Source organism: Fundulus heteroclitus, unplaced genomic scaffold (assembly GCF_011125445.2).
Source record: "Fundulus heteroclitus isolate FHET01 unplaced genomic scaffold, MU-UCD_Fhet_4.1 scaffold_41, whole genome shotgun sequence".
NCBI lineage: Eukaryota > Metazoa > Chordata > Actinopteri > Cyprinodontiformes > Fundulidae > Fundulus > Fundulus heteroclitus.
This window is the reverse complement of record NW_023396824.1, coordinates 3,297,543-3,314,262: the sequence shown is the minus strand read 5'-3', so window position 1 is coordinate 3,314,262 and position 16,720 is coordinate 3,297,543. Positions and strand designations below refer to the sequence as shown.

The following is a 16,720-nucleotide window of genomic DNA, read 5'->3' as shown; positions in this document are numbered from 1 at the left end:
GACTGTTGGCATGCCAGTAGTTATAGGGTACTGCTTGGTCAACTGTTCTGTGCTTTTCCACAAATAATTTCTACAAACCTGCCATGGCTAATTTAAATGGATCTAACAGAGCATTCATAGTTGTGTTCAGCAAACATCATGGGATTTAATGGAGTAACATAGCTAAATGTCCTTTGTGAGCTGTCCGGACTGTTTATTTAACAATAGGAAAACTGTAAAAATAAAAAGGAGAAAAGCTGGCGAAGATAAGGTAGAGCTCCGATTGTCTGATCTTGAAATATCGTTTCTAAAGCTATACCTGTTCTCTGAGACAATATTCAGGACTGTGGTTATTCTGTTTTCCAGGCAACTTCATTCAAATTTCAAATATAACAGGGCCTTGCACTTTACTTGAGGTAGCGCTGTGTGTGTGTGTGTGTGTGTGTGTGTGTGTGTGTGTGTGTGTGTGTGTGTGTGTGTGTGTGTGTGTGCTTAGTCTCCTTAATGCTGCAGGGGGGATTCATTTCATCCTTTTCCTACCTCAAGGAGGACATTTCAAAGTGGGATGCCTCCAAGGGGAATGTCTGAAATCCACTCATACATACTCAGACACATTAGAAAATAAACATGTGGCAACCATATCTGTTCCATCTTGCAGGGACACAGCCAACTTCAACCATGATCACAACCCCTGTGGGGTGATCCTGCCCCCTCTTGGTCAAATGTGAGAGGGCAGCTTATGCTACAAGATGACATTAACAATTTATGCTCCAAATTGCAGCTTCACTAAATACAAGAGACATGTGGTTTACTCTAATTACTGTTTATAAATTGTTTTCGCTTCATCTCACCAGAAAGCTTGATCCACAGCAGGATGTGTGGAGGAAGATAAAGTGCAATTACATCAAAGCTCACTCATGAAGGACACATGATTTTGTCATTTATGTGCTTTTATTTGGCTGTATATACATTTAACTCTGCTATTGATGAAGTTTAGTGGAAGTGTCTGCTGAAACAGTGTACAATGTTAAAAATAAAATATATCAACTCATTTTATAAAGAATTTTCTTAGGTTGGTAAAATCATTGTGTATTTCTTGTGATTTATATTGTTTACAATTTTTGTCAATTTAGTAGTTAAACTTTTTGTGACATTTTGCATTTATAGAAATAAAAAAATACATGAGATGGACATTTAAAAAATCTAAGCGCAGTAAAAATAAATACAACAAACTGAACACACAGGAAAAATAGGAAATTACATCTGCAACAAAAACATTACGTGCGCACAGACCAACACAGACAATAATTGCCTGTGAAATGTGAACAGGCTAGGAAAAATCAATCATTTCTATCAATTGATGAATATACAAGAACATTTTTTTTACGATATTCTAAAATGAAATCACTTTTTAAAATATCAGTATCATGGAAATTTATAAGTTATTAATCCTGCCAGAAGTTCACAAAATGCAGTTTTAGTTGATTTCCTTGCCTAAAGCTTATTGTGTCTTAAGATTCTTCCTTAAATGAGTTGAATTACCTCCCTATCTAGTTCTGAACTGGCCCTGCTCCCAACCCCCATTAATAACCAATCAGAATTTCACCAACATATTTACCAGCTAATCAAGTTTTTGAAGGAATTAATGAGAAGTTTTTCTTAAAGTGTATTAGTGGGTCCAAATTCTCTATCTGGAAATATATAGATTATGAATAAAAGTATTATGACTGGAAACAGATGCATTGTGAATAAAGCTTTAAGTTGGATAAACAAATGCTATAAATTGATTATTAGTGGTGGTTATTTTCAAATGTGTGACCACAATCAGAAATTAACTTTGCCTGATGCCTACATGAACTTGAAATATGTCTTAACTGTTGATCATTCCTCTGTTAGCTCATCTAGGGTCTTCATCTAAAATAGTTAATAGCTGTCTAAAATAGTCACCGGACCTCTGGCTTACTCTTATTGATTTATTAATTATTTCACCAATTAACTAACTGTTACTGACCTTTTTCTAGTCTCTGAACAACCCCAGCCTCCAAGTCAGCTGAATCGATCATTTGTTAAAACATCAGGTCTACATAGATTACATTGTGTTTTATTGTCCTTGGTTCCTTAAACACTGTCCTTCCCTTGAAAGTAAACAGATAGAACAAGACCATTAATATTAACTCCCACTATCTGCTAATGGCACATGACATGGTACATAATGCACCAAATTGATGTTGGGCTGGTAGGAGTAATATTGTAAACATCTGTACACATCATAATTATTGTTGTTTTTCTTCTTTTTTTTTATTAATTTCTTTAAAACCACAAAAGAAAAATGTATAGCTTTAAACAGGCACCTTTTAGAAATAGCTTCCAAATTTTAAATTATTAGTGTTTTGTTTTTCTAACTTCAGCCTTTGGTTCTCAAGTTCCTTCAACTTGTATTGATATTTTTTATTTTGTTAATGATATTCACATGTTATGAGTCTTAACTCTAAATTCAGAGTCATTAAATAAACATTCAGTCTATATATGTTTAAATTAATGTGCATGTTTTTTCTGAACATCACATATACGATCTTAAGTGTTTCTAATTGAAATAACAAAAGATCACTGTGTCACAAAAAAAGAAGAGGACAGCTGAAGTTACTGTGGGACACAATGGTGACTGTCACAGTTTAAAGGTTGCAGTAATGTCCTCTAATATCTGGAGGCATGAATCCAAGAGGATGCACAAGTAAATAATAAAATGTGACCCCATCCCAGTCCAAACAGGACACACTGGCACTCTCAGACATCCAGAGTTAGGGAGCATTTGCTTCTTCAATGGATGTCAGTCACTATGCAACTAATAGCAAATGACATGGAACATAATGCACCAACTAGATATCGGGCTAGCAGGAGTAATGGCTCATAAATTCAGCTGCCCTGGAGCAGGAATCTGTCAAAACTCAGCAGTGCATTGTCGGTTAATGTTTTTCATACACTTCCCTACACCCTGTCATCTCTGCAGTGTGCCATTCATTGTGTATGTGGCTGAATGGCTCTATGTTTGCAACAACCCCTCCCCCTCTGTCTACCCATTGCCGAATCTGTCTGTGCAGCCAGCCATACTAAAAACCATTTTCTTTTTAATTAATCACATCAATACTATGAAGCCGCTTTGGTCAAGGGGAAGCTTGATGCTTAAGCTCAAATCAATGGCGCAGGGTTGAGGGCTCAGGGATTGTCAATACTTTCCAAAGTGCAAAGAATGAAAGTCCTGGAGGTCCAGGATGCCCCAAATAATATGCCCTGGGGATGCAGGTGGCCCAAAAAGCCCCTGACTGCATTTAGCAGCTCTACCAGGCTGCCCCACTCTTTTGTTCCTGCCAGTTGAGAGTAAAGAACGGATTGATAGGCAGTGAGCTACAAAGCTGGGTTCACAACATATCCCAATGTCGGAAATTGTAATTTGCTTCTAGAAAGATATTAGTGAATACTTTTTTTGAAAGACAGTTGACTTCAAATGTTGCTCACATAATATTTACTTAATTACTTACAGTAATGATAGTGTAGATGGCTTCAAACGTATTCTTAAATCCGTGTTTTAATAAACATTGCAAAACGCCATGTAAATCCTTTTGATAATATAGAACAGGCATCAGACTTTATAGATCCACATCTTGACTATAACTGCAGCAAATCATGACTGAATCAGCTGAAGCATATTTTTTCCACAAAGGTTTTAGTGGGAAGTGTGTCTGGCAAACCTATAGTTTTGGCACAATTTAGCCAAATGTGCCAAAAGTGTTTTGAAATCATTATTTCCAGTATAAAACATTATTTAAGAAATTAAAAGTGCAAGTGTATTTTATGATAGAAATAAGATCTACTTTCTGTTTAACAAAGTTTGCTTATAATAGAAATCAATACAAATATTAAGGATCAAAAACTAAAGCTATATTTTGAGACACAAGCAAAAGCTAGCCCTGAAATTTTTCCTCTTATTAAGATCTTTTAAAGCCTTGGTTGGGACTGCAATCCTGGGATCGTAAGACATTTATATGATTCAATGCAAATACTCATTAGCAACCCAATCTGCCCCTTTTCCTGTATATGGCACCATTATAAGGTGTTTGCAGTTCTACTTTCCTGCTCCCTCTCCACATCTGTCTTTTTCACCTGTGACAGGCATCATATGTCCCCTCTGCATCAACTCAACCACAACATGGGCCTCTCAGAAAAACGTCCATTGCTGATTATCCTATCCTATCACAAGTTTCAATAAACATTTTTGTAGTTTATCCACACCTGTCTTTTTGCTAAATTTCTGGGTCCCCAATGTATAGACTCACAACGATGCTGAAAACATTTCTTCTTATTTTCTGCTTTCTTGTATACAACTTAAGCTTTCAGGTTAATAGTGACTGAAACTTTTTACACTTTTATCCACCTTGACAAAAACCCTTTAACATCCAAAGAAAAAGAACCCCAGACCATGATCCCGCCACCACCATTTTTTTCTGTGGGTACTACTCTTTAGCTTGGACATATGTAGAATATAGCAGACTGTTGTTTTAGGTAGAACACAACCAGCACTTGTGTGTCGCTGTCGGCCCATGGACAATTTCAATCTTGGCTTTTTTTTAATTGTCTGGTTTTTGCAATGTCACTGTTGTCCCATCTTTTTCAAATTATTGATGACTTTCTTTACTTTGTCATGAAATATAAATATGTTGTGCCTCACAGCTATGAGAAATATAGAGAAACAGACTGTAATCTAACACCCTTTAAGACAGCCTTGGAAAGAAGAAAGCCTCCTTTCCTGTGGAACACCCCAAGGTTAACACTAGGCAACTTCACTGTCCATTTACTGGCCAAAACCAATAAACATTTCTTCAAACCGGAATCAAACCTAAGTACAGTTTGTTCCTGCAAAATCAGCCATCGAAGCAGATAAGAATCGAGTTCTCTGATTTTGCAGGAAGAAGTTGAACCAAAGACGCTTAACAGACGTCTTCAAGACAGCATGCTGTTCCCAACGCTAGTCACAGCCGTGACTGAAAGTAGCCTTCGTAGACCCGATATGAGTACAGCGCAGAGTGCAGTTCTACCTGAGACCGGGCAGGGCTTCCCCAGGGTGCCTGGATCCCAAAACAAGAGCCTTTTTCCAACTTTGATCACCCGAGCCAGAGTACTCGCTAACTGCCCCTTGAAACAAGTCATCACCAGAACAGAATTAGGTTTGGCAAAGAAAACGAGGAGACTTATTTTGGGTATAGTTTATTTTTTTACATTGTGTTTTACTATGTTTTGAAGCAAAAACCTGAATCTAAGCTACCTGCTAGCGCTCCTCTGAGTCTAATGATGAAGTGTTTTGAGCTGTGTTTTAAGGTTATGACAAACTTTATTTCCGTGAGGGTTTCAACCTAACCTTGCCTGGAAGATGAATTCTCATGGTATTTGTGTGTTCACAAACACACGACAATCAAACTTGTCCCACTTTGCTTCAACCGTTTGTGTCTGAACCAAAAATGCTTTTGGCCAATCAAGTTGTAGTATTGAGATGTAAGTCGGAACATACCGGTGTGGTGAAAGCAAGAGCGGTTGAGCCCCCAGTTGAACCAACATAAACATGGTAGTGCAGGAGGACGCATGAGTAGCTGCTGTTATCACATACGTTTTGTAAGAATCCACAATTTCATGTTTGATAGTAGAACAGCAAAGAATGCATTGACAAGTTTACCTTCTTGTGGTTTCCCATAATAATTGGTTAAAACTGACCTTTCATAGGCAGGTATTAGGTGTCGCTTCGCCCAATCAGCTTAGATTCTTAGTTCTGCTGAAACTCCCTCCTTTCCCCAAACGGATTCAAATGAAGCAGTCCCAGATTGATAGTGTGCAGAGCTAGAGCGCTAGCTCAGTTTTAAACACTGATAGGATGTTTTCTGATCCACTCATTATACCGAAGTATGACTAAAATGTCAGTTTAAATAATCTTCCTAATGTCCGTTTGCTGCTAATAACTTAAACAAAAGTTAAACATAGATACAGTTTGAGTAAACATAACATTTGTTTTTGTTCGTTCCACAATCCAGTTTCTAGATGCTGATGTGCATCAAATATAACTTCCAATTCGTTTGTCTTTTAAATATTCCCTTCACCATCTTAAGTTATCAATTAAAAATTATCTTTGAGAAATAATTTAATTAATTAAATTCAAGCATCATAAAGGTTATTTAATTTTAATATAGCAAATCATTCTTTAAAATATTATTTTCTCAAATAATGTTTTATCTAACTCTGACTCCATTGCTTTGTGAATTAGTTGAACATATGCCAATTATTCGTGATTAGTGGAAGCAGAACCGTGTAACTTTTGGCCATTAGGGGGAGCTGGGCCTGTAACTTTTAGGTTTAGCGCCTCTGAATGTCACTGGAAACACTTAACTGATGCAAAATTAAACAGTCTTTTGGAATCTGATAGCAGACCACTTTGGACCAGTAGATTGGACCAGGGGGAGAGGGAGCTCCAAGAGCTGTGGGAGAAGAAGGAGCATACCACAGGCACAATCATCTGATTGGGAAAGGCTGCAGGAATTTCAAAATAGGAGAAGAGCTTACATCCAACTTTATGAATTATTTATACTGTATTTTGTAATAACTCATGGAGAATTAGAAAAGTAGAAGCACATAAGATTAGCTTTCTTGTTCAAGGGGGGCTCAGGTTATGTGACCTAAAGCAGCGCTCTTGATCACATGATCCATTCAGCAATGGATCCGACGCTCTCAAGTTTCAGAGGTGAGTTTTTGAGGAGGGCAGCAAGCACGGCGCACCTATATGTGCCAAGTGTTGTATATTGACTTAAAAGATCATTTAAAATATCTCAAATTGAGTTAATAATTGGGTAAAGATTACATTGTGTTGCTTAAAGCTAATTTGACCACATTCCAAAATATTTAACATGAACTTTGGTTCTCTAAATTAAAGATCCTCAGTGAAGTTTAAAAATCATTGAATCATCTGTATGGTGATGGATTTCAACCATCCTTATTTGTCATTTTGTTCTTTTATGTGTAGCCTACATAGTTCTTTAGTTTCTATAAGCTTAATTATGCTTAATTTCAGTTAAGTATTACTAGCCTAGTAGAAAAGAGTTGTTGATTAAAATATCTTTCACTTGTAGTTGAATTATTTTGGGTAATACGTTTTTATATTTGATGGTGAGTTATTAATTCCATATGTGTGTAAAGTTTGCTGTCAGAGAGTGCTAGAGCTAAAATCCCTCTCTTACTCATTATTTCAATATCAAAGCAAAATTGGGCAGATATCCTCTGACAATCGCTGGGTTATTGGAATAAATATTAAATAACTTAAAACCATCTAACTGTAAAATAAATACAATCTTGTGGATTTTTTGGCCCCTCAACCTGATTGATCCAATTGATTGTTTGTGATCTCAATGCAAAGTTTGTCTTCACCTAAAGTATGCAAATGATAAAATGTCAGAATCCCATGAGGACACCTGAACTGTACCTTAGCGTGATCAGATTCATTGTAGTGCTTTGCAGGTGTGAACGCAATCCAAACGTGCTTTCAGGAAAGCATTACTTCCAGCAACAAATGTAGTAGAACTTTTTTAATTGAAGAAGAACTTTTGAATTATCAAGTAAGTTAAAAGGGTAACACTTTACAATAAGTACTGGTTAACTACCCATTAGTACATAATTAGTTCCCAGGATGTCTCCATAGTAGTTGATCAAATTTTGTGTACCTTATTGTAAAGTGTTACTGAAAAATATCACCAAAGTGGGCAGTTCCAAGAGACACAGCTAAGTGTGGTAATAAGCGGTGGGGATTTTAAGTGGGGTTCCTGTATGCGAAAGTGATGTTACCAGCATCATTGCTGAAATTAGCAAATTTTCAAAGCAGTACAAACGCTAAACACTATTGATCAATGCTCCCCATGCTCATGATTCCAACTCCTGAGTCTGACTCGCTGGGGGGGGGGGGGGGGGGGGGGGGGTTGGCGGGGCTTGTCTGATTGAGATGCTTTTATACCTGAATACGGGACTGTAGTAATGAAAACATGTACCAGTGAAAACACTTTATTTAATTTCCATTTGGGATTAATTAAGTATTTTTCAATGAATTTGAAAAGCATGTACCATTTGAACCAATATGAATTTAAGTGCAATAGCCATAGGATGTTTCTCAAATGATGTCACATTTCCCGAGTACAAATTGCAATGGCAACAACCGCAATATCAACTATTTTGGAAGATGACAACATCTCACGAGCTTCATTTCAACCTGCTTTAATTGAGAAACACAGTGTAGAAATGTTGTAGAAACGTTGTAGAAATGTAGAGGTCTCAAAATTAGTGAAAAAAAAAGCAGTATTAATATAGACATAGGATCGCTGTCCTCTCGTCTCACACAACGGATCAAATGTGAGGAAGAAACCTGCTGAATCTGCGTAGAATTACAGCTAATACAAAGCAAAAATGTATACACTATTACAGGCCTGTTTTAGGGCTTATTGCAAATAAGAGACTTAAAAACATTTTATTTTCTAAAGTTGCAAAGTCAATCATTCCGCTGTAATCAGACACTCAGATCCTATCTCACCTTGAGAAAAGGTGAGATGAATCCCCCCTGCAGCATTAAGGAGACTAAACACACACACACACACACACACACACACACACACACACACACACACACGCACGCTTGAATTCAATTGACCTTCCATTGCGTTTTTTTGGTGGAGGGAAATCTTCAAAATTTTTGTAGGTGCACTTCACACTAGCAAAACACCAACACTATTAAATCACTTTTTAAGAACAGATTTAATCAAAGTTATTTAGAAAGGGGCAAGACATCTCATTGTTTTTACTTTAAAGAGCTACATTTGTACAGTTAAATGATCATTAGTTTTCTTTTTGCCACATATTTTTATTTACCTTTGGTTTGCAACACACCTGTTCAGATATTGTCACATAATTTTGTATAGATTTGTATCCAGTCATCTTTGTTTGCTTCTATACTCGTCTTTGTACACATAACAGCAGTTTCTATTAATGTATATTTTAGAGACTGGAAATAATGTATTTTGCTTTCAGCAGTAATTATTTGTAATATAGCAGAGACCAATATTTCAAAGTTTATTTCAGGAAATAAACTTTGGTCACCTGTGGCAACTTAGCAAAGCTAAAGATTAATTCAAACGCTGCACCACTGGACTTCGCAACTACAGCCATGTCTTTTTTTAACTGTAACAGGTTTAATTTCTACATTTCTTTACGTCTTAATATTTGCTCCAGGGTGGTACAAAAAAGGCTGAAAAAGTGTTTTTCAGAAATAAAAATATTTAACATACATGCCTGAAATAAATAATCATGCAACATTACAATTGTTCTTACAGTTCAATAGATGAGAGAAACTATGTGTATTTACACTACTACATTTTTTTAGATCACAAGTCACTTCTGGGATAGAAAAAAATAACCTGATTGGGGAAAAACTGTATGGAAGGGATTGTCTTCTTAGTGGCATAACATTTACATGACCAACCAGGAGAGCAAATAGTCCTGTGCTGCCATCTTGAGGTATATTTGAACAATGAATTCTAAATCTCTGACAACAAGGCAGTTGGCTATTGCACTGAAACAATTCAAATCAGTTTTATTTAAATAGCGCCAAGTCATACATGTCATCTCAAGGCACTTTAAGAAAGTCAAACATTCAATAGAATTGTGATTTAATGCACAACCCTTTAAATGCATGTTATAGTCAACTCCCTATGTAGTAAATAAAGGGCACTGTATTAGTTACCTTTAATGCAAGATGTTTTTATGCAAAATGTAGAACTGGAAACAAAGGCCAAAAACTTTTTAAAAAATTACTAATCAATTAGTAAAGGTGAGCTGCAGAACACTACAGTTCCAATCATGTGTAGCTTTTTTTTTCTTTTTTTTACACCATGCCACAAAGTGGTCCACAAGCTCTCTGGGTTATTTTGTTTATCTCTGACACACAGGTAAAATCAGGAGTCATAAGAGTACTTCTGCAGATGACACGACTCTGTATTGTACTGGAAGTCTGAGGGGTATAGATTGAACAGGATGGGTAAGAATGGAGTCCCTTGTGGTGATCTTTTGCTTCCGACCACCTGGTTAGCCACATGACACCTCAGTCTTACAAACTGTGGTCTGCTTATCAGGCAATCCTTCATCCTTGTGATTGTTAAGGCTTGCACCTGATTCTGGGGTTAGGTGGAGAAAACGTTCTCGATAACTCTCCCCACCCCGTCCGCCGACAGGGGCAGTTTAGACTAGAGAGTTAAAGGCAATGCACGGGCTGTCACACATCATTCTCCAGCCCCACACTCCAAAAAAGTAAAGCCCATAAAAAAGTACCTCCTATCCTTATATACCTAAACTCATTGGTAGTTAATAACTATGTAATAACCCCTAATTCAGTAAATAATTATGTAATAACTATGTAATAATCCTAATTCAGTTAATAACTATGTAATAACTATGTAATAACCCTAATTCAGTTAATAACTATGTAATACTATGTAATACTATGTAATAACCCTAATTATGTTAATATCTATGTAATAACCCTTTGTTATGTTAATAATAAAGTAATAACCCCAATTATGTTAATAACCCTAATTTAATACTTACCCTAAAAGGTAAGCATTAAAATCCTATTGCAGGTAAGTATTACATGTAAGTATTAAAAGTATTAGAAGTATTAAAGGTAAGTATTTTTGTAAGGTAAATATTGAAGGTAAATTGATATTAATTAAAAATAATAATAAATTATTAAAAGTAAGCATCTAAGGTAAGTAGGAATTCAAGCTAAGACTAAAAGCTAAGAATTAAGGCTAAGAATAAAGACTAAGGATACAAAAAATGAAGGCTAAGAATCAAGTAAAGTATTAAAGCTAAAAATAAAAGCTAAGAATTAAAGCTAAGGATAAAAGCTAAGTATTACAGCTAACCATTTAAGCTAAAAAATAAGGATAAAAGCCCAGAACTAAGTATTAAAACCAAATATTAAAGTATTTATGATAAGTATGTAAAGTATATATACACACCCCCAACCCATCCCCACATTCCCCCTTTAAGATAGCTATCCCTAGAAATTGATGAGACACACCCTCAGTAGTGAATCTCAGGGTCACAGGGTGTTTCGGCCATTATCACTAGACACCCTACCCGAGGAAGGCCCAGTCGGGATTGGGTTAAGTCCCACTGTGTGCCTCATAACCCATTAACTAAGACACCCAGCTAGCCTAATTCAAGAAATAAGTTACCAGAGCTATGCTACTAGACCAAAGAAAAATTATGATCAAACCTATGTCCCCTTACATCCACGGTCCAACCCCTAACTGGGTTAGAGGATGTGAAATTAGAAGGTGAAGGGACAATTTGAAAAAGTCCAGTTTATGACCCAACAAAATTGTTGAAGCAATTTTTCGGAAAAGCCAAAATTACAACGTATGTGGTGCGAAGATGGGCTGTGCATGGGTGAGGCTAACCCTCACAGAAGACTGGGCGACGTTTAATGTCCTGATGCCCTGGACCACCACACCCTGCGTGCTGTTCCTAGAGTCGGAACCCAGGGAGGCCGCATACGTACCTCCTTACCCAGTACCCTTCGGTGAACAGGCTGGTTGTTGACACCGTAAGGTTACCCCGACCTGCCCAGGTGAGGCTGAGAAATTGTCATCCACGGGGATTGGGAGCCCAGAGAGGAGCCAAGACTTCACCTGGGTTGCCCCTCTCTCCCCGTTGTGCTCCGCTCCAAGAATCAGGGTAGGCTCAACCAGCCACACTCATCCAACCTGTAAAACAACCTGTAACACAAAGCACTCCAGTGCCCCATACAACGCACGGCCCCTGGAGTGCTAAACTACCGAGCCTTTTGTCCCATACAACGCACGACCCAAAGACTCGGGGACAACATAATAACACAAGAACAAGCTTACCTTGAGAATGTTCTCACTCTCCCTTCTTCTTCTTCTTATTTCCTTTTGTTGGCGGATTGCAAACAACTTATAGGTGCATACCGCCACCTACTGTACATGAGTGTGTAGCTCGATGGGTTAGGCGATTTGGCCCCTTTTACCCAAATATCACATGTTAAATCCCATGGATTGTCAAGCATTGCAGCAAAATATCAGGGAGAGCGGATTTTGACATTTTGGTGTAGGATTAGGCTGGATGTGAAGTCTATGGAGGTTGGCGCTCCATGGTCCATGGGTGTGTGTGTGTGCGCTGGTGCCCGGGCTTGGTTGCTGGTAGCAGGGGTGGGTGCAGGGTCTGATGTGGAGACTCAGTGTTTCCCCTGGTTCTCAGGAGGCTTTACTTGGTACACCTGCAGCCACTTGCTGCACTCTTGATTGCATGAGCAGAAGGCAGCTGTAGGTACCTAACATGCCAATCAACGAATGACTGAGGAGCAGTACTTAACAGCCCAGGACCAGAGCGGACTTCTTTCCCCTCCACTGTTCACACGGTAAGTTGTGAAGCTCTTATGCATCACGCTGGGAAATGGGGCTCTGTTCCTGGCTTTGAGATATTAACACAGCTCGTGTTATCTTATTTTTCAGATTCTCATATCAACATGGCGCCCCCAAAGCATAATGTTTGTTGCCCACTCTGCCGTTCTGAATTTACCTATATAGGCAGGCACCTAAGAAATAGTCATGGCATTAAAAATTCAGAAGAGCGAGAAATATTGATCAAGTACAGTAGTGGGAGGGTCAATATTAGAAAAATGCCCTGTCCAGTGGAGGGCTGCAGTTATGCTAGCACAAGGCTGGACAGGCATATTGCTCAAGCTCACCCGGAGATGGAGGGGGAGAGGAAAGCCCAGGTGATAACTGATTTGAAGTACCAGGTAACGGTGCACATGCTGCGAGCTTTGAGCGCCACAAACCCGAGCCCTCCGATGGTCTCACGTTTACACATGGACCCAAGAGCAAGAGAGGAAGCAAATCGGTATCATCCAACATCAGGACCCCTTGATGATGATACATCCTGCACCTCCTGCAAAGAGGTCGAGGCAAAGAACCTTCAGCTTATATCAGACTTGGGGCAACTAAGGAAGCAATTGCTTTACCAGCACAGATGGGCAAAAAGGGCAAAAAAGGCAATCAAACGACTGGAGGAGGTGTGTAAAATGTTTATTTAGCAACTTTACCCGGGACCAGAGCACATCTGCTGGGCATAATAGCTCCATAGCTCAGGCCTGGTTGTACCGGCAGAACTAGAAAACTTAACACTGAACCTTTATTTAACAGGACCTCCAAAAGGGATCTACATGCCCGGTTCCTGGTGTGGACGTGGATGCCCCGGTGGTCTCTGGATCTACCTCTCCTGATGAGGAGCCACAGCGCATCACCAGACCTAAATCAAAGCAGGAAAGCCGGGACATCCAATGTTTGGTGAAGGCGTACCCCAAGTTCCCACTAAGCATCTGTAAGTAACGTCACTGATTGCTGTATTTTTCTATTAAAAAAATGTGTTGACAACCATGACCCACACGGGGGCGCTGTCAGACAGTAGTCCGAGGACAGTGCCTCGGTTCCGGCTGCAGCAGCGGGATCCCCCCCCCCTGTTCCTCCCGGAAGTCCGCGCAGTTTTTTTAAACCATTTCTAAGTGTTTATGGATCCATGCGTGCGCAAGGAGGATTTTTAAAGTTTGTATCCGAATATAGGTGCCTCTAACTGGGCTTTGATGAACGAATTTACCCGTTGTTACCTCCTGGAAGTCCGCGCAGCTTTTTTAAACTATTTCTAAGTGTTTATGGATCCATGCGTGCGCAAGGAGGATTTTTAAAGTTTGTATCCGAATATAGGTGCCTCTAACTGGGCCTTGATGAACGAATTTACCCGTTGTTACCTCCTGGAAGTCCGCGCAGTTTTTTTAAACTATTTCTAAGTGTTTATGGATCCATGCGTGCGCAAGGAGGATTTTTAAAGTTTGTATCCGAATATAGGTGCCTCTAACTGGGCCTTGATGAACGAATTTACCCGTTGTTACCTCCTGGAAGTCCGCGCAGTTTTTTTAAACTATTTCTAAGTGTTTATGGATCCATGCGTGCGCAAGGAGGATTTTTAAAGTTTGTATCCGAATATAGGTGCCTCTAACTGGGCCTTGATGAACGAATTTACCCGTTGTTACCTCCTGGAAGTCCGCGCAGTTTTTTTAAACTATTTCTAAGTGTTTATGGATCCATGCGTGCGCAAGGAGGATTTTTAAAGTTTGTATCCGAATATAGGTGCCTCTAACTGGGCCTTGATGAACGAATTTACCCGTTGTTACCTCCTGGAAGTCCGCGCAGTTTTTTTAAACTATTTCTAAGTGTTTATGGATCCATGCGTGCGCAAGGAGGATTTTTAAAGTTTGTATCCGAATATAGGTGCCTCTAACTGGGCCTTGATGAACGAATTTACCCGTTGTTACCTCCTGGAAGTCCGCAGAATCAAACTTCATTATGAAACCTTTTTTTGTTTGTTTTTCAGTGGAATACATCGCGGGATATTGGCAGCACCTCAAAGGCTCCCGTGGTCTGAGGAAAAGGATCGAAAATCAAAGATCCAAAGTGGGTAGAATCATGGCTTTCCTTTCGTTTCTAACCAAGGGCCAGACAATCTTCCAAAATTGGACTTTCCTTTCCAATATGTCCAAGATATACCAGTAAGTATGTCTGTGATGCCTTTTAGTTAAGATAAAATGTCCCCATGTAAAATATTCCATTTATTTCTTTCTGTGCATGTGGCCAGAGCATCTGCAGAATGGTGGAAAAGCGGAGAACACAGTGAAGATCTACCTGGTGAATTTGTCCCAGTTCATGGTCTACTTCAGGGACACTCCTCCATGTACGTCCAGGGTTCCAAGAAGAGAAGTGTTTGCCGTGATTCGTGCTATCTCAGAGTGTATTGCCAGCCTGGCTCCATGTGTAGTCATGCGTCAGATAAGTGTAAAGAAAAAGAAGTTGAGCAGAACAATCTCCAAACATCAGCTTCACCTCTGTAAAGTCCAGGCCAGGAGACGCATCCCTAAACTTCTTGGTCAGACTTATTAAATTTGTACTATATTAAATTACTTACCTGAGTTACTGACATCCATGTTCTAACCCCATAATTTTTTTTTCAGACGGACTGTCTGAGGACCCCAACCCGGAGGCGCGAAGAATGTTTTTTGGCTATCTAAGTGTTTAGCTAGCAAGCCTGTATGGACACCGCACCGGTGTTCTAAAGAATATGACTGTGTCAGAGGTTGATGAAGCCCAGCAGGAAGCCACCGTCGGGCAAGCGGGCTTTGTGATCAATGCAAGTCTACTAATATTGGAATGACAAACGCTCTCTGTCTTGTCCCGATATGTCCATTAACACACACTCTCCTTTGCACCACAGGTGAAGGAACACAAAACCAACCGTGCGTTTGGCCCCGCACAGCTCTACTTAACTGTAGAGGAATTCTCATGGGTGGAGCAGTGGATGATCATCAGACAGAAACTAAACCCACCCACAGACCTTCTTCTCTTCACCGAAAACTTCACAAAAATCGAGAAACTCATCGTGCCAATGCAAGCCGCCTGGCTTGACATGGGATTTCCTGGGCGCCCTACATTCACAGATTTCCGGACATCAATAGCCACATACGTAAGTAATTATATCACTTTTCCACGTAATAAACATAAAATTAAAAGGCATAATATTGAAGAACCATCTCTATTTTTCAAGGCAAGGAATACTTTGTCACCAAGTGACCGGATCAACATTTCAAAGACCATGTGTCATGACACACGGACAGCAGACAAATTCTACGCGCTCCACCGCACCGCGTCAGAGCTGGCTGAGATCCGTCAGAATTTCGAGGCAGCCGTCAAGCCACCACATACTACGGTACATGACACCGCCGAACCTTCCCTCCTCTCCATGTCAGAATCATCAGGTGATGGTCTTGAGGAGGAAGCGGACTGCGGGCCTTCACACAGCCCCCCTGCCGGTCCTTCGCACAGCCCCCCAGCCGGTCCTTCGCCGTCCTCACCAACATCCAGTCGGGCCACTGGATCAACAAGCCCTGATCAAGCTTCTGGGAGCTGCTACAGTCCAGGCAGCGCCTCTTCTCAAAGCTGTTCTTCTGGGAGCGACTTCACGCCTGATAGCGCCTCTTCTCAAAGCTGTTCTTCTGGGAGCGACTTCACGCCTGATAGCGACCCTTCTCAGAGCGATTCTTCGTATGCCCCAAATAGAGGGACACAACCCAGAAGGAAAAGACCATTGTTAACCTACACGTTGAGAAGTAGACGTCAAGTGCGCGGTCAATGTGCACGTGTGCTCAGATCCAAACGAAATACAGTAAAAAAATAAAAAAAATTAAATAAATCAGTGGTGATGTGACTGTATTTGCTTTCTTTAAGATATTTCTCCATTCATTATTCCTGGCAAATAAAATAAAAACTAAAACTTATAAAGTCCAACCTCCAGGACAGGAGGGGGTCTGTGCCACGCTGCTCTGCCCCAGAATAGTGCACCTTGGCTGGGCTTGTGAAGCTGGACAGCTCCCTTCCAGCCCTGGAAGTCCAGCATGGGGTTGATACGAATTTAATTGAAGTAGCTCAAAGGAGGAAAAAAAAAGAAATATATAATAATAATAAAAAAGTAAAAAAAAAACAATTATAATAATATTAATAATGATATTAATAATGATGATGATAAAAGAGAAAAGAAA

General features: G+C 39.6%; 1 protein-coding gene across 1 annotated transcript; it reads left to right on the top strand.

The window, feature by feature from the left end:
• The first annotated feature begins 14,587 nt into the window (after window positions 1–14,587).
• Window positions 14,588–16,455, top strand: LOC118560285. Its single transcript, XM_036131196.1, has 5 exons — window positions 14,588–14,680; window positions 14,767–15,054; window positions 15,140–15,315; window positions 15,400–15,648; window positions 15,730–16,455. The coding sequence occupies exons 3-5, from the start codon at window positions 15,247–15,249 to the stop codon at window positions 16,357–16,359; spliced, it is 948 nt and encodes a 315-aa protein (XP_035987089.1). The 5' UTR covers window positions 14,588–14,680; window positions 14,767–15,054; window positions 15,140–15,246; the 3' UTR covers window positions 16,360–16,455.
• The last annotated feature ends 265 nt before the right edge of the window (window positions 16,456–16,720 follow it).